Raw genomic sequence first — 18,474 nt, 5'->3', positions numbered from 1 at the left:
GCAAAGGTTGTAACAATTAAGACTTATTAAAGGAGGTTCTGAATTGTACCTGGACTTTTTCCCTAACATTTCCCCAACATTTTCTTATGAAAATTTCCAGACATACAGAAAGTGAAAAGAACTGTACATCCACATACTCAGCACTAAGATTCCACTGTTGACATTTGATCACACTCCCAAATCTGTCTCTCCCCTGCCCACCCATCTGTCAGTTCCAGCCTTTTATTCCAATGCATTCCCAAGTAAGTTGCGGATATTAATACACTGTTTTTTTCACTTGTACTTTGAAATGTTTAAACATCCACAAAAGCAGATAGAATAGTGCAGTGAAGCCCCATGTACCCCCACCCGCATCCACCAGTTGTCAGCAGTTTGCGGGTCTTGTTTTATCTCTTTCCATCACCCACATTTTTTTCTTGAGTAGTTTAAAACAGACAGCTTTCTTCACTCACAAATACTTCTTTAATTTAATACTTTACCATTTAACAAAATTCTTTATTATCTAGTCCTTGTTAGTTTGCCTTGATTGTAGCAAAAAAAAAAAAGTCCTGCATTTGCTGTGTTTGGCTCAGGATGCAATACGATGTTCCCTGTAAACTGGTGGTTAGGTCCAGATACAGGATGACATTCCAAGCCAGTATTTTGGCAAAACAACATCACAGGCCTTGCTGGGCCTCCTCATCCCACCTCCTCGGGCAGCACGTGTCCGGTCGTCCTGTTGTTCCTGCTGCCCGGACCCGTCCGTGGACTCAAGCACTGGCCGACTGGTGCCTCTGGCACAGAGCTTGGCAGCACGCAGGTTTCTCAGGAGCATGATCCTTTCCTAGGTGTGGTCCTTAATTTGCACTTGCACCATGGTGACTTTTCTAACTCAGTCATTTCTTCTGCATTGATTAGTTGGAAAAACTTTCCCCGTCAACAGCTTGGTAACTCTGAAGTTTATTTTTTTAACCACAAAGGCAGGATAAATGCTTGATTATATCCCTTTACTTAACTAGTTTCCAGAATAACGACCTGTTACCCGAGTGGCTTCCGCAGGCTGGCTGGTTCGTTTATATTTTTAACTGTGGTAAAAGCACAGAGCTTACCATCTAAACCACTCTGAAGTGTGCTGCTCAGTAGTGCTAACTGCATTTGCATGGTTGTGCAAGCAGATCCACAGAACCTTTCCGTCTGAGGAAACTGAAACTCTGTGCCCGTTAAACAGAACTCTCCCCTTCGCCCTCCTCCCAGCCCCTCGCGCTCACTGTTCTGCTGGACAGCTGCGGGGTCGTGTGGCAGTGGACTGCTGCCATATTTGCCTCCTTGTGACTGGCTTTTCTCACTTAGCACAATGTCCTAAAGATTCATCTGTGTTGTAGCATGTGACAAGGTTTCCTTCCTTTTTAAGGCTGAATCCAAAGGTTTTAATTACTTTTTACAATTTATTTATGTATTTAATTTTTAAAAGAGCTCATGTATTTTTATATATTTGCTGTGTTTCAGTCCATTGCAGTTATTATTCCTTTGGTGCTCAAATTGTCCTGTCTTTGGCCAATGGGATCCCCTTCAAGATAGCCCCAGGGCCTTTGCACACAACTCAGTCGTCTTTGAATGCTTCCTTCCTTTTTGCAGGGATGGGGTGTCTGGGCTCATCCTGTGCATTTGCTGCCCCAGACCCAGAACAGGGCATTTTTCTAAGCGGCCCTGATCCCTTTTAGTGTCTGAATATCATAGTCCAGGCAGCAGCGTAGGCTCACTTTCTAACTCTCCTAATGATGTCTTAATTTAAAAACCGTGGCAAGTGGCCCAAGGTAAGAGTGCAACAGGAGAAACCATAGCTGAGATGGAAGTGGGGTCCATTTCTTTTAAGCACATCTGAGAGGAGCCTGGCCACCTCGGCGGTGATCTGTGGCCACAGCCACGCATTAGGCCACACAGTGTGAGCTTAAAGACATCAGCTGCCAAGCTATACCACACGCCACCTGGGCTAGATGGTAGCAGCGGCACAAAATACCTGGATCCTGGTGTGGATCCAGTGTGGTGATGGAGTTAAGAATGCTTGCTAGCAAAGAAATCATAATGAAAATAAAATAAAAGTTACCAAAAAAAAAGAAAAAGAAACATGGACTCTGGAAACTCCCTTAGCCCAGCATACATTAGGTTCTAGACTTTGCTGGGTAAGCTGTCTCCTACTAACTTGATTATGGGGCCTTTGAAAACGTGGGGCTCTCATCAGTAACCCAATGCCACAAATCCCTAATGTGTCCTCTGCTGCTGTTTTGTAGGTTTGAACGAGTACCAGCCTCAGGCTTGCCGAGGGCAGGACTGGGTCAGCATGCTGCCACCTTGAAAGGGCACGACAGTTCTCTCCAGGAAGGGGCCGCTCAGCTGTCTGAAGTTTTCCCAGTCAGAAGCATGGACCAGAGGACAAGGGTTAGCAGTTTTGTTTTTTTTTTAATAAGTTTCAGCATGTACAAGTTAGTCATTTGACGAAATAAATTATGTTCTTAACGATGATTAACATATTTTTAAGAAATGGTAAGTTGTAAGTGAGGTTTTGTGGTTTGTTTGTTTGTGTGACCTGTCTGATCTTTTGCTCAGTGTTTTGTGTAGGAGTCTCAAGTCCTCACATAAAGTTAATTCCAGTCCTGGAGGTAACCCAGTTAAACATACCTACCACAGCATTTTCCCAAGGAACTTAGAAGCTTCTTTTAAAATTCTGGTTTTCTTTCTCTTTCCTTTAAAAATGCTGTCTGGTCATTTATGCCAACTCGGCAAATATGTATTGACCGTCTCTGTCCATAGGCATCAGCCCAGACCCATTAGAGGGAAAGACAGAAGTAAAATGCAGCCCCTCCTTTCAGGGAAGGAGAGCATGGCTGGGGATGTGGACCCTCTGAGAAGGGAGCAGGCCGATGGAAAAGCAGTGACGGCAGACTTCGTGTCTGAGGGAGTGGAGGGCAATGTGGAGCGACCTTTAAAATACAGGTTGCTGATGGACAAGGGCTGTTAGGAGCCAAAGAACAGACGAGGAAAGCCAGCACTCTTCCAGGAGAAGGAGTCGTTCTCTGTGGTGAAGAGTGGACGGCAGCCTGGGGACGGGGACGAGAAAGGGCAGGGCAGCCCCAGGCCCACCGGGCAGGGCTGGCCCAGGCTGAGGGGCTGGTGCTCGGCTGAGAGGAGTGTGGAAGGTCACGGAGCTCTCCGAGCTGGGCTGTGGTGGGGCCCTGCAGGGCTTCCGGGAATGCTGCCGCCTGGACTGGGAGGGGATGGTGGAGGAGGGGCCTGCTGCGGCTCAGACTTGGAGCCCAGGGAGAGACTGGGTAGATTCCCAAGGAGATGGGAGGGGAGGACCCAGAGCCCAGGTTCCCCGCATCCTGGTCTCTGTTGTTCCCTGGAAAACCATGTTCAGAAACTTGGCCTTCCTTCCCCCAAGTTTAATGTCCTGTAGTTTGTCTTGTTTCAAAGTATGTTCTTTCATCCTTGTACGTAATGTAGGGCTTTCCGGCTTTCATCTTTTAAAGTTTTTATTTTTATCACATGCGAAGTTCAAGGATCCTACGTATGCCCCTCCTGGAGGCAGACCATGTCACCTGTCCCAAAGCCACAGCCCCTGTCGCTGTGCAGTCCAGGCCCGCTGCCATCACGCTCCAGCCTCTCAGAGCACCTCCAGCCCCCCAGTGCCCCCCTCGGCCCTTTAATTAAAAGAGAGTAGAAGGACTTTAAAGCATTCCAAACATACGTACATGGGGGGATGCAGTGAACTCACCAACCCACATTCGCATGTGGATACCCCTGTGCCCTGTTGTTTCAGACCCCCTCTCCTCTTCCTCCTCCCGAGTTCCCCCTTCTGCAGTGATGACTGCAGGTATAGATCCAGCCCTGTGTGCCCTGCGCAGATCTGCCCTTTTCAGATACAACCTTGTGCACGTCCTTCCTGCACGTTTTCCTTCTCCTGGCTTACTTTATGTGTGCTGCAGGAAGTAACTCATGGTTTGGTTTGGTTTGGTTTGGTTTGGTTTGCAGTGTAATACCTTTTGTGTGAATGTTCTTCACGAAAGAACAGTGTTCTTTAGGAAGAACAGAGCCTTTTCGATTCATTCCATATCTACTGAAAAATGTAGATGTTTAGAAGGATTTTGTTTTCAGGTTTTATTACCCATTGTATTTTAGTACTATTCTGAAACAGCGTCATTTTCTGTTCTTATTTGCTGCAAATGCGTCACATTTCAGCCATGTCAGTGGTGAAATAAGTATTGGTCCTTTGCCATCAAATCATCTTAAAAGAAAAAAGATGGTGTTTTTGTTAGAAAACTTATTCTAAGTTCCAGACAACCAATTCACTCATAATTTTTCCAGTAATAGCTCTGTTACTAATGGGAAGGGACTGCCCAATTAATAAATTAAGCATCAAATGATATTCTGCCTCCCCTAGTGGGTTTTTTGTTCCTTTTTAAATCATCATCTTAGTGACAACCATAAAAATTACCAGTAAATGAGTGACAAAATCCATCCTTAAAAGTAGAAGTAAGCAGGTGGTTTCTCAGATTGTTGGGCTGTAGCTGAAGAAACGCACAGCCCTGAAGAGCAGCGCTCCCGGCGTGCTGTGGGCAGGATGGGGCTGGCAGACACGAACACAGAATGGTGCTGCCGGCTCAGGACGGCTGCGACTCAGGAGTCATCTTTCTGTGATTAGCACAGTCACATGTCTTCAAGTTGTTTCCCTCATGGAACAATATATACATTTGGTAAATAGTATGGGTTAAATATTTCTTTGTAGATAAAAATCTTAAAAGTAAGAGATTTTCAGAATTTAAGGAAGCTCTACTGGAAATCACTTGGTTGAGACTTTAATGAAGCTCAGGAGTATTTACTGTGATCTCTTGGGTAAATGGATAATTAAACAGCCGCATGTAAATGATGTTTACCTGTGGGCCCCTTGCTGTCCGCTGCAGTCAGTCCTGTCTCTTGAGTAAATACATCAATAAAGCTTCCAACACCCGGATTATGTCCCCTGGAGACCAGATAAGAACTGCAGCACCCGCCTCACCTATTAGGCCGTTACATAACTGAGCCGCCCACTTTTAAATCAGAAAAATTTATTACTTTGGGAAAAAAAAGTGAGTTGGATGCTTCATTAAAATACAAAGTATATTAATACTCCTTTTCTCCTAAGTGCTGTCTGCTTCCACCCAGGGGACCTCCTGCAGGCAAAGCGGAGCAGCCCCTCCGCCCCTCCCTAAGTGAGGGCTGCTGCTTCATTCTTACCTCCTGAGTTCCTGCTCGCTGGCTCACGTGAATGCCTCCCCGTTCCTTCAGTTGCTACACAGATGAAATCTCCTTCCTCTCTTACAATTCAGATAGCACCTAAGTGATGATGCGTGCGTTTCTCTGTGAAACTGGAAGATGACATCTGGTGCGCACAGGAGGGTCTTGAGGGAGGGTCAGGTGAACCTGCAGGAGGGGAGCCGCTGCGTGCTGTCTGCAGTGTTTCGTTCTCTTGCTCCTCTGTGTCTGCGTCAATAGCGTGGATTTATATATGGGAGGTAATTTTATTTTATTAAGTATTTTCATGTCCACTTTGTATTTGTACCACCCATTGCAGAAATCAGATGCTTCTAGAGCTAGCATGTTTCTTAAATAAAACTAACGGAAAAAAACAAACTTGGAATAGTAAGGTAAACAGAAGAAAAGAAAATTGCCTGTTATCCGACTCTTTTGAGTACAACCCTGTTGACATTGCAGTGTGTGGTGTTTAACGTTTAACATCCTGACAGTGTGTGGTGGGTGGTGCTGTTTGCGTGCGTGGCTTCCTCATCCCCACTTGTCATGGTGAACGTGCTTTCTTCCCCTCAGAGGTTCTGCATCACGCCCGACGGCTGCACGGAGACCCCTGTGTGGCTGCGCCACCGTCTCTTCCACCAGGCTCCCGGTGCTGAACACTATGAGTTGTTTTTCATTTTTCCTCTAGTTTCAGAGCACACCTGAGCAGTTCAGGTTTTACAGCCATGCCTGCTGTTTCCTGGGAGTGAGCTCCTAGACGGGGCAGTGCTAAGTCAGAGTGGGCTCTCGGGTCCTGCTCTGCGCTGCCTGCTCCCACCTGCGCGGTCGTCAGTTAACCAGGAGGAAGCAGCTTCCCCTGAGCTCTTTGTGAAGCGGGATACTGTCTACTTTTATTTATTTATTTTTTTTGGAGCACCAGATTGAGAAGTGCAAATGACAGCCAACTTTTGTTGTTCACTTGACCTTTGCATTACAGTTGAGGTCAGACTTTTCCCACCCATTTGTGAGCCATATGTAGCTCTTGTTTTATAATTTGCAGTTCATGTTCTTTGCTCATTTTTCTATTAGGTTAGTAGTATTTTTTTCTTATTGACTTTTGGGAACTATTTTAATATAAATTTGTACAATTTGCTACAATTTTAAACAGTTTGATTTTCACCTTTTATTTTTCTTAATGGTGTTTGGATACAAACTCTTTTCCATTAATGTCTTCATCCATCTATTTATGCATTTGAATATCACAATTTATAAGTTTCTGGATGTAAATTAAGAGTCAGCCTAAAAAAAGAGTCAGCCTAGATGACTCCTAGGGTTCTAGATCTAGAACTTTGAGAAAACGCTAGTGGAATTGAGCCAGTTAATTCTAGGTGTCCCACTAAGTGTAATTCACAAGATGATTATTTTGCACAAGATCTGAAACATGGAGTTGTCAGCATCAGTCATCCTGCAGGCAGTGTGCGCCTTGGCATGAATTTCTAGCACTTTCTCCTGGCTCCTGGGAGGTAGGAGAGTGAGGGACTAGTTTGTCGGCATTGACTTTGGCTGCAGACCTTGGAGAACAGTCTCCAGTCGCCCCTGCCCCGGGCGCCAAATGTATGAGATGAGCGAGAGCCTTTGTCAGCTAACAGGTGAGCTGACACTGCACACAGTCCATTCGTGAGCACCACCAGGAGGCCATCTTTGGTGGCATTTTTCAGAGAGAGCGCCCTCCTTTGCGGAGCCCCGGGCCCAGCGGGGGCATGGGGTGGGCGCGGCGCCTGCTTGCTCTTCTCTGGGCTTTGGTTCCTGGGCAGGGTGGGTCTGGGTTCCTGTTTTCAGTGTCACACTGCAGGCCCCTTCAGACTGGGGCCTTCCTGCCAAGGGGCCTTTCCAGAGGGCTGCAAACAGCACATCTTGAGAATGCCTCGCAGGTGTTTTCCTGACTCTGCACGTGTTGTTTTCTGCTGGACTTTTGAGTGGACCTTCTGACCATTCGTTGTCTGAGGCTGACTTTTGTTTCTGTCCCTGCTCATCATTATCCCCTGCTTGTCAGGTCCTCTGCAGATGACCCCCCGGGCAGATCTGCCCTCTCTCTGGGCTTCATGGTCCAGCAGAGTCAAGCCCATCATTCTCATGTCGTCGTGTGACCGTCAGAATCATGATAGATGTAAAATACTCATCTTTGAGAAATGATCTCTAGAATTATCTTAAAACATGAGTCCTTTTATAAACACTCCTATCAAAAAAATAAAGAGAAATCCTGGAGATGTGAGTGTTAAGATGAATAGGATAAGATGTATGAAATACATGAAAACCTGCAGTGTCCCCAATACTCATGTCACCGTGGTTACTGTGGTTGAAAAAAAAAAAGGCTCTGTGTAGAGCTGTGGGCTGGTATTCTCACCCAGCTTACAGGGGCTTGTTAGAAAGATGTTTGCAGGGCTATTATAGCAAGTCAGTTTGGTTCTTCTGAAGCCCAGTTGGAACCCAACTAAAGCAAAAGAAGCTCTTATATTAAGGGGATGTGTGAATCATTGAGGGACTGGTGAGAAGCCATGCGAGTTACTGACAGTCTAGAACATTCTCCGTGTCTGTAGGTTCTACAGTAGAAAGAGCAGAACCCTTCAACAGGCCTTTACAGCTTTATTCTTAAAATGTGTAAGACAGTGGCTGTTACGAAGTCATGCCAAGTAATTATTAGTTACAGTTAGTGCGTAAGTTCTTTTTGTTCATATTCTAAAATGTTTTTTATGTATCCAGGATTATTGGGTACACGGAATAGGAGCTTAACTCTCTATGGGAACAGACAAACCAGACCAGGACTGGCAGAGAGCTAGAAATGAGACCCACTAGGCTGGTCCAGAGAGCGTACTGACTTGGGAGGTGGCAGGTCCTATCTTCTGGACAGATGCTGGTAGCAGGTGTGGTGCAGTGGTCCGTGTGGGTCCATGCTGCTGGGGTTGGGGCACTTGGCAGCCAGTGATGGGGACCAGCCCTGGCCTGAGCTTCCAGGGAAAGGCTGTACCCTGAACCTCTGTCTGCAGAAACAGGGACTCTGTACAGGTCATTCTACAGAGTTGTTAACAATGAGAGTAAAACCCGAGGCCATCTTTATACAAACGGAGGAAAAGCTCCTGGTTACAGAAACTGGACAGACAGGAAGACTAACCTGATGCCAGGTTCTTTGGTCAAGGAGGCTAGGACTCCTTCTTAAGTCGCCTACAGTCAGCCTCCAGCCCCCAGGATAGGCCAGGAGTCCCAGAGGCCAGCTGGTCCTAAAGAGGGCTGGAGGCAGGAGCCTTGCAGGGATGTCGAGGCCGATGGTGGTGGCCTCGGAGTATGTTCAGAGCCGGACTCACAGGCTAGATCCCCCTTGTCTGCCTCAGGGACTTCCCCTGACTTCTTTCTTCACAGCCTCCTCCTTGGTTTGCTAGGTGGTTTCATTGTTACTGTTTCGCCCTGGACTGGAGGTGACCTGTGGGGCCTTGTCCAGCTCCTCACCTCACCTTGACCTGCAGGGTCTCGTGTCCACTCCCCACAGGCTGGGCTGGGCCCTGGCCTGTGTTTGCTGCTGTAGTCTGCTCCATGGAAGGGGTCACACTGCCACAGAGGTTTCCCCTCACAGCCCTGGGCAGACTTCCTCGTGCCAGCAGGAAGAGAGAGACATGTGTGCTCTGGCAGCCAGACGATGTCACCACTGGTCGTTCACCTCTGGTTCCCAGTGTGTGTCTACTTCCTGGGAAGAGTGCTGGCCTGAAGTTAACCAACACAGGTATTACTAACCTGTCCTGTTAGTGGCCCCTTTTTCTCCTCCTCTCAGGTGGGCTGTGGTACATCTGTGCCCAGCTCCCTGCACAGGACATGTGGGGCGATGTGGGTGAGACAGCTTGGTGCCCTCAGGAAGCAGACAGGCAGCTCAGGGCAGCTGAGTCCCCGAGCTGCCCCAGACTGAGAGGCAAAGTGCAGCGTGCCTTTGTCCTGACTGAAGGCTGTGACCTCCAGCAAGGCTCGTTCTCTCTTCACTATGGTGTATCCTCCTCAGCCCCAGCCCCGACATTTCTCCACAGTCTGCCCGTTGGGAGGAAGTTCAGGGGTTGTTTCTAGAATGGTGACACCACAGGGCCATGTTTTTCCAGATCTCCTTCTCAGTCCAAACCAACTGTCTTGGATGCCTGAAAAACAGGATTCATGTGAGAAAAGAGTAAATCTTGGATAAAGCAGCCCAGATTAGCAGAGGTGGGCACGTCTCAGATACGTACCCCCAAGTAGAAAAACACTGCATTACATAAGCTTCAGTCTTCAAAAAATGTATTCTTGTGAATGTAAGTTGTTGAGAAGAATTAAATTACGCTGGAAAATAATCAGATGTTCTTTTATCTTGAAGGCATTTTAATTTCAGTTAAATGTCAGGAGGCAATTCATTCCTCAGTAAAGCTTGACCTAAAATATTCATATTTGGAGCCTGGGTCTTTGAGACCAAGGGGAACGTGGCTCCTGTGTGTTTTTATGTCTTGGTGCTTTCTTTGACACCTGGCAGGCGGCAGCGTCACTGGGAGGGGCCCTCTCAGAGGAGCAGGACGGCAGGTCGACTGTTGGCAGCAGTGAGTCATCACGCGGGTCGCCGTCCACCAGGAGTGACAGGAGTGGAACAAAGGACGCAAAACCCGCTCTGTGGCTCAGCAGCGTTCCTACCAGGGGACAAGGTAGCTGTCATTAAGGGTCCATCCAGCAAAAATGTGTTCAGAGTCAGCGTGACACCCCGTTTCCTGATGTGTGCCCATCAGACAGCGCTGCCTAAGGAGTGCCTCCAATTCCGGATGCAGACCCCGCTACCCATTTAGACCCCCTTCCCAAAATCGATGCTTTCAGCCAGTCTCATGGGAATGGGTAACCTGATTGCAGGTCTGCAGTTCTGCTGGTTGCCAATGAGGCATGAAACCTTAACAAAACCAACAATCGACAGTGGATACTTCTGATCATCCCACAGAGAGGAAGATGATTCCACTAAAATGATTCCATAAAGCCCTGTGAAGTTTTTGATAATAGAATTTACTCATAATTAGCAAACAACCTTTTTAATTATAATAGAACTTTATAAAAGTCTACACATGATTAAGACTCAATGAATTTATGACCCCCAAAATGTAATACCCAGTTTTTAGTATCTAGAAATTGTGATTATCGTAGTATTGCTGTTAAGACATGCCCTAAACTGCTAGGGTGGTGTTTCCAAGACCCCGAGGAGCTGCTTAGGGCGTTCAGAACTTGATCGTGTGCACAGGCTCACTTGGGTTGAGCCCCACCCAGATTCGATGGATGTCAGGCTTAATTATTTTGCGTGAAAGCAGTATGGAGATGCCTTAGCTTTTGAATAGGTTTTCTTTTAGGAGTAGTCTGTTTCGGACCAGAAATAAACTAACCCCAAAGAGGAGGTGGGGAGGCAATGAAAATCAAAGGAATGCAGCTAAAAAAACCAAAGGCCTGTTTCAGCAACATAACCCTGAAATGTGTTTTATCATGTGTTTGGTTTTTAGACATTTCAAGTATCTGTGGAGACGAGAGCGAGGAGGAGAGTGTGGCAGCGGGGGTGCCGGTCACAGGTAACGTCGTGGCTGAGGGCCTCAGAAGCGGAGTCAGCCTTCTTAGTCACCAGAACGTCTGGTTCGTGGTTGTGGACTCCGCTAAAGAGCCAGCGCGTCCAACCGCCACGTGCTGGAGCTTCCGCGAGCGCTCGGGAAGGGGGAGGGTGACCGTGTCTGCTGAGCTCTTCACAGTCATGCTACACGTTTACGCACGTGAGCGCCCCCAGCACGAGCCTCCCAGCACCTGCTTCAGGCTCTGCAGGGCACCCCGTCACTCTGGGGCAAACGACAGATGCTTCTGATTTTTCTTTTCCTTTCCTGTGATAATTGGATATGTATTGTCATAATAAGAGCAGGGAAAAGTGCCAGACAGGACGCTTGCTGGGGCCCCAGCTACAAAGCCCATCTGAACATTTAAACATTTTAGTGATGAGGTTTCCTCAAGACCTATTAAGATTTCTGCACATGTGTTAGGCTTGGTTAGATGAGATCAGAACGTCCTCGCTTGTCTGAGTTTTAGAGCAGCCGCAGCGGCAGTTAGTATTCTGAGCAGACTTCTGTTTGGCGCACGTTGAAATTTACTAGTGCCTTATTTTGTAAAGTGGTGCGCTACTTCGTTATAAATTCAGAGGTCTGACTTTAAATATTTATACGAGTAGATAGACCGGGGCACGGGGCACTGAGGCATGTGTCTGCATGTGTGGTAGTTTTGCGGTTTATAAGCAGAAAGAATGGCTTTCTTGTACGGCAGTACAATTCATGGCCTGGTGATTAATTTTTAAATCCATGTTTCTGTGATGAACTCTTTTTTTGAAAAAGGAGTTTATAGTAGAGCAATTATTGTGTATATTCTGCATCACATAGTATTTCACCCTAAAATTCAGAGGTTTTCTTTTCTTTTAAACATTTTCCCAGTGATATGTTTATTGCATTGTTATTCCTCATTTTGAGAAAACTCAGAGAGTCCCCCGTTGGGTTTTATTAATAGAATTAACCCAAGGAGCCTTTGACACTTTTCTTTTGCATTTACCTTTGCGAGCGGGAGCAGCTGACGACCTGCTGGGATCAGAAGGGCTTGTTGGGGAGAATGAGTTGCCTGTTCTGCCTCATCTGTTCAGTGTCCTTTCCAGTCGCCCTTCGCTGCGAGTCAGGGACTGTCCCCAGAATTAACTCAGATGCGGTTTACCCATGGGATTTAAAAAACTGAGGTATAATTGACTTAGTTGTCTCAGTGTCTGGTGGACACCATACTGACTGTCTGCACTGCAAGACGGTCAGTTCAGCACAGTCGGCCTAGGGAACGCCTGTCACCACTCAGGAACAGTTTTGTCTCTTTGGAATGAGAACTTGTAAGGTTTACTCTCAGCAGCTCTCCAGTGTGCGGTACAGTATTGCCAACCATAGTCACCACACTGCACGAGACACCGTCAGGACGTCCCGCTTTTGTAACTGGAAGTGTGTGCCGCTGACCCCATCACCCGTGTCCCTTCCCCCTCGCCCCTGGTACCCCCAGTCTGTCCTCTGTATCTGTCTCAGAATTTCTTTATAAGAGAGGAGATAGTTAAGTAGCAGGGTTTCAGATCTCTCTCCTCCTCGTGTGGGAAGAGGTGCGATGTGCCTGGAAGTCGTAAGGGCTGTGTGCCGTGAAGATTTTTAGAGAAAGTGTAATCCTAGTGTCCTGCCATTGACCCATCAGTAAAAAAATGCTTCGTGCCTGCTGTGCACCAGAGGACTAGACACAGATAACCTGGGAGACATGCAGAGAACTTCCTGAGCTGGAGAGCCTCGGGTCCCGCCCCACGGCCACGACCCCCGGGGTTGGTGTTGGGGGCTCGGGTGCCCAACCGCCCGACACCGTGGCTGTCTGTGGTCACAGCTGCTTTGATCTCTAGTTCTTGACCTTGGTCTCGTCATTAAATGTGTGTGTCTTTTGCCATCATTATTTGGAGATTTGGCCTCTGGTAACGTAAGGCACGCATAGAGTTTGACTTAAAGTAGAGTCTGGCTCCCCCTTCATGACGGTTCTTTTGAGGCTTTCCTTTGTGTGGGGGCTGCAGTCCTTCTAGAATATTCCAAAGAAAGGAACATTCCAGAGGCTGCTTTGGGGAAACCACTGTCCTCACGAGATGGAAGAGTGGTTCACAGAACGTTAGCCCTGCTGGCTGTTCACAGGAAGGGTTTCGTTTTCACATAGAAGAAAGTTATCTGAAACGAGTTCACGCTTGTAAACGGTTCATTGACAAGAGTCTTCTGAAAGTCTCCAGTGTGCACTGTGCAGAGGTCAGAGGTCCTGGGGGTCTGACCCCAGCGTGCTGTGGGGGCACGCAGAGATGGTGGCTCTGCCCAGCAAGGCCCCCGGAGAGCTTTCAGGCCGGTCTAGCTGCACGTCCCCCAGGTGAGAGGTTCTCTGCCACCTGCTTGAACCACGGCAGGGAGCGGCTCTCCCAGGGCGCGAGGGGGGCTCTTGTTTCTGGCAGCTCTGATGCTGCTTCTTATCTCAGTGCCTGTGGCTCTCATTCCCCAACAGTGAAGGGACCAGACGAGCCAGTGCTCTCGGTCGTCTCGCTTCTTGCCTGCTGCTCCCCCCAGCGTAGGTCTTCTGGGCACAGGGCTCATCCTGAAAGAGTTTGCTGTCACTCTGAGGCGTCAGCCTTGTTAATCACCAGCATGAGACACTGGCTCCTCTCTGTGCCGACATTTACAAGACACGCACGCACACACACACACACACAGTAAGCGTGGCCACAGCCCAGGATCTGTTAACACAATCCACACAGTCTAGCCCTTTCATTAGTCTAGTTGTCCACACTGAAGAATCCAGGTAGAATATCAGTAATGTGATTAGCTGTGACTGTGTGGTTTTCTGTACATGATAAATAGAACATAAATTGCATATATATTTCACTTTTTACTTGGGCAGAGTCCTGAGAGTACCAGGGACAGCCAAAGCCTGGGTCCCTTCCCCACCAAGCCTCCATCATCTCTAACCTTCACAGCAGCCCTGCAGGTGAACAGACCGTTCTGCAGACAGGCCAGGGTTCAGAGCCCTACTCAGGGCCATAGAGTCGGTGTGTCAGATCCTGAGTCACACTCAAACTTCAGGGTTTAAACCTTCAGCCCCTTCCATCCCGCCACCCTGCCTCTTTGGTTTTACCAGAGAGGTGCCTGTATCAGGGTGTCTGGACCAGCTAAACGTCAGTATGTGTCTTAACAAAAGGTGAGGTTTGCAAGGATGGTTTTGAGAGCAATGATGAACAAAGCCTAGAGGGGTGGGAGCTGGCAAAGACCTCCAAGTGCAGACCATCCCGGTGGCCCTGGTCGGGAGGGGTGAACCTGAGGACATGAGGCCTGGGACACACGCAGGGAGCAGTGGGTCAGGTGCGTTTCCCTGGAGCACTTGGGCCAGGATGGAAGAGAGAAAGTCTCCCTCTGAACTGCTTATACCCCCAAAGTGAAATTTCCCACATTGGCAATTTTATTTGTTTTTGTACTAAACTTACCTTTGAGTAAATTCAAGGAGTTTTAGTTTGAGCAAATGATGCAGCTTGTGCTAAATGTCATAAAAGCCCAGCCTCCAACATGGTGTCTAGCACACAGTGGGCACGCAGTTTGTCGGGCGAATGAATAAAAACGAGAGTATTAAGGAGTTTCCTTGATCACTTGTTGATTCAGGCCAGAATACTCTCAGTCACTCAGTCCACCGACACTTTTCCCACCCCACGTGCCCATCCTGGCAAAACGCATCTCCTTAAGCTCCATGTGAAAAGGGCTCTCAGCTTTTATCTGGAGAGGATTAAGCCTCTAAGAATGTCCATTCAGCCTCTCATTCTTTTGACACCAGTTCTCTTGGTCAAGCTGTGTTGAAAGTGGCTGCCTGACTGCCATTTCTCACTGATACTCTTTGGCAAGCCGAAGGATTCAAGGTCATACGAGGTACGTCCACTTAGAAGCTTTGCGGGAGGTCAGCAGAGACGTGAAGGGTGCCACTTGAGGTTCTGGGCAGTGCTTCCCCAAACGTTATTGCTTGAGTTTTACATCAGACTGGGGAAAGGCTGGAAATAGACGATGGCCACATTGTCATTGGTGACTTGATTTATCCTGGGAGAGAAAACTGGGGTAACAGCTTTGGACGGCTGGAGTCCAGGGGCATAGCACTTCCCTGCTGAGCCATCACCGAGAAGCCGCGTCACCTGCTCTTTCCCAGAAGTGCGTAGTCAGTCAAGTCAGGGTGTCTGGGCTGTGCCTGGGGCAGGGAGCCCCCAACTCAGGCAAGGCCCCAGGAACCACTGTCTGCTGCTGGATTGTCCCTGGCCCTGCCCGTGTGGCCCCATTCCTGTGACGGGTTGGGCTAGTGGGGCTTCACCCTTGGGGCCTGCTGCTCACATAGCCAAGAACTCGTTGCTCAGGACGTGGCAGGCTGGTGCTGCTCTGTGCCATGGTCATGGAGGAATGGGAAACCCCTTTCTGCAGAGCGCTTGACTGGGTGCATTCAGGCAAGTGAACTCAAGGCGCCTGTGAAACTCTCCCGTGGCCGCACAGCAGAACCCTGTGCCCCAGCCACACCCCCGACCAGTTCCCGCGAGCCCCTAGGGGCCGAGACCAGGCAGCAGGCTTTCGTAACAGGTGACTGCCTGGGTTTGAGAACGTGAAGCTGGGGTCTCAGAGCTGGAAGGGCCCTTGTAGGTCACGTAGTGAGACACCCTCACTTGATGCAGGAGACTCAGGTGGAGAGAGGAGAGGCTGGGCTTTAGCTGTGTCACCACCACCAGGGACGGGGGGGTGCACTCTGCCCAGGGTCGCCGTGACAGCCTGCACTCGCTCGGCTCCAGGGGCCCAAGCCTGAAATCAGGGTCAGCAGGCCCTGCGAGGCTCCCGGGAGGCCTGGCCTGCTCCCGCCCCTGGTGGCTCCTGGTTTGTGGCTCCAGGACCAGGTGACTCCACTCTCTGCCCCAGTCATCACATTGCCTCCTTTTCTGTGTCCCTATGTCCTCATCCTGGCAGGACCCCAGTCACTGGATTTAGGGCCCACCATAAATGCAGGCTGGTTTCATCTTGAGATCCTTAGCTGATGCATTTGCTGGGATCCTGTTTACAAATAAGATCACATTCTGAGGTTCTCAGTAGACATGACTCGGGAGGGAAGACACTGTTCAGCCCACTACAGAGTATGAGGAGAGATTTCTTCTTTTTAAATTTCTAGCTCCTGGTTCATCTTGCACAGAGATTATTCCTTGCCCTCCTAGAGGTGATGATGATGCCAATATTGTCTTTATTTCCAGTTCTTCTCATTTTATAAATCATTGAGTGCAAACTGCTAAAAATGTTGTTTTTAAGAAACTATTTAATTATAGCAGTAACATACAGCTTCCTGATCAAGATAATCAAAAGTTAACAATCCCATGACCTTGAGGGTTGAAGATCCACCTCCCGTGACTGAGCATTGGTGAGTGGCAGTGCCGTGGTTATGAATTTGCATGTGATTAGTATCAGCAAAACTGCTTCAGTTCAGTTTGGGAATGTTCATTAAAGGCCCATGGAAGCCTGGCATTTGACTTCAGGTGTGATTGTTGACTTGCCCCAGAGACACTCGGAGTGTGAGGTAGACACCTGCCCTCTGCAGCAGCAGCAGGCGGCTCACCTGAACCAGGAGCTGCTTTCCCCCTGCGCACCCGGGGCTGCGCACCAGGCCGGAGAGGTGCTGGGCGGGAGACGCGCGGCCAGGCCCGCCGTTGGAGCAGGGGTTCCCATGGGAGGTCTGGATGTGGAAGGGGACTGCCTGTGGGCCCGGCCCGTGTGTCTCACATTCACATGGATGGATGGCATTAAAAACAAAATCCTAAGTGTAGATGCATCTTCTGTGTTTCAGAATTGTGGAAGCACCCTTACCCTAAAGGTTTTGAGTAGATTACTGGACAAGTGATTTCTGTGTTTTAAGTAATAGTATCTTAAGAACTAATTTTAGAATTATATTCCACAATTTTCATTTCATTTTACAAAAGCAACTGGGTTTGCTGCATTAGCGACACATCTGGTGCAGTGTGCATGGAAAACTGACGTGCGCGTAAAGTACGTGGAGAGTAACAGCCCTGAGGGGCTCATGGACAGAAAATATTTTTTGAAGTTGAGTTGAGAATTTCTATACATTTCTTACAGGAATGGTAATTATCCTTCCTGACTCAGAAGTGCCCAGCTATTTGTCAGTTCAAGGCCGTTTTTCCAGCTGTAGCGATAGTATTGTCCGCATCTCCTTTTGTTGTTCCCTTTCTGGGCCCAACTCTTCTTTTTTTCACGAGGGATTTCCGCGAAAGCCACGGCGGACCCTCTGCCTGAGAGCCACCCCTCCGAGGCTGGTGAACCGCTTGTTCATCTGGCTCTTGTAACGGGCTGTTAAAAGCACTTGTTCATCAGATACTCTCTTTTTCTTTTTCTCTGTAGATTTAGAAGTATTTTAGCAGGTGTACATTTGCATATAAAAGGACGGCGGTAAGAAGTTGGGCTTTTTCTTTCTCTCCTCAGCATCGTCTCTCCTGCCTCCTTTTATTCAGCACGTTTTCATTTTCTGTTTCCATTTCCTAGACACCAAATGCATATCAAGAAGGGAAAAAACAGTCTCAGTGATCATTCACCACTTTGCAGGAAGGTAGATGATTGGGTTCAGCCAGCTTATGTAATGAAGGAGGGAAAAATGAATTTATCTCCTTGTGTCATCAGTCTGGAATTGATAGCAAAGGTTAGATTTACGCCCCCGGCCCCCTTGCCTTACTTTGTATTTTAAGCTGCAGTGTTTCCTACTTTGGAAGCTAAATCCTGACACAGCTCTGAGTATCGCCAAGCCCCCTGGAGCAGAGAGCCAGAGCGAGCTCTCTGGGGCACCTCGTCGACTGTCATTGTCTCCTTAGAAATCCCTGTTTTCTCTCATTGTTTGCACTACTCAGCATCATTACTAACGGGAGGAAGTATTTCTCTGGAGTTCTGAGTCACAGGCTACCAAGTGAAGCCTTGAGGGGCCGCGTGGTCCTCGAGTTGGCGGGCGTAGGGTCTTCGCACCTTGGGCCTGTGTGACCCTTGTCCCCACCCTGTCTGCAGCAGGCTGGCTGGAGCGTCTCCATGTGCTCCCGTGGCTCCCGTCTCTCCCCTAACTCCTTTCATACCTGTGGGTTGGCGGGGCTACACCGTGCGGCTTTTACCCGCTTCATTCCTCACTGTCCTTCTTTCTGGAGAAGTCTGGGCCTGCCATGCCGCAGACCTCAAGGCCGGAGCCCTGCCTCAGTGCAGCGGGCATCCTGGCTGAGGCTTCTGGGCTGTTCCAGGAGAATGTCTGAACTGTGTGAGCTCCCCTAGCAGAACGTGCACTCTTGCCCCCAGAGAGCCTGAAGCCAGGGCCGTTTGGTGCAGGCAGCTCCGTCCTGCCCCCCGTGCAGCTGCTGTAGCCTCCCTGGACGCTGTGGCCCGGCTCGGGCAGCTCTTCAGCTGAGAAGCCTAGACTGACACCTAGCCTGTACCCCGTGGCTGAAGTTTCTCTACGTGTTCTTGTGCCACTTTCAGTGAACACATGAAAAATTGCTCACTGCTGTCTACTTTCAAGGCTGCAGCTATGTTCTGTTCGGCCTGTGCAACATTTTAACTTCTTCTAAAAGCACAAATCCGG

General features: G+C 48.7%; 1 protein-coding gene across 3 annotated transcripts in view; it reads left to right on the top strand.

Moving 5' to 3' along the window:
- KIZ (kizuna centrosomal protein) overlaps positions 1-18,474 on the top strand; it is a 90,840-nt gene that overhangs the window by 57,732 nt on the left and 14,634 nt on the right. For all 3 annotated transcript variants that reach the window (XM_032461739.1, XM_032461738.1, XM_032461741.1), the window contains 3 exons: positions 2,268-2,415; positions 9,782-9,947; positions 10,779-10,844. In XM_032461739.1, the coding sequence (XP_032317630.1) occupies positions 2,268-2,415; positions 9,782-9,947; positions 10,779-10,844 (380 nt within the window). The remainder of the gene's footprint in view (positions 1-2,267; positions 2,416-9,781; positions 9,948-10,778; positions 10,845-18,474) is intronic.

The sequence above is a fragment of the Camelus ferus genome, chromosome 19 (assembly GCF_009834535.1).
Source record: "Camelus ferus isolate YT-003-E chromosome 19, BCGSAC_Cfer_1.0, whole genome shotgun sequence".
Taxonomy (NCBI): domain Eukaryota; kingdom Metazoa; phylum Chordata; class Mammalia; order Artiodactyla; family Camelidae; genus Camelus; species Camelus ferus.
The sequence above is the reverse complement of the archived record's forward strand: the minus strand, read 5'-3'. Positions and strand labels throughout refer to the sequence as shown.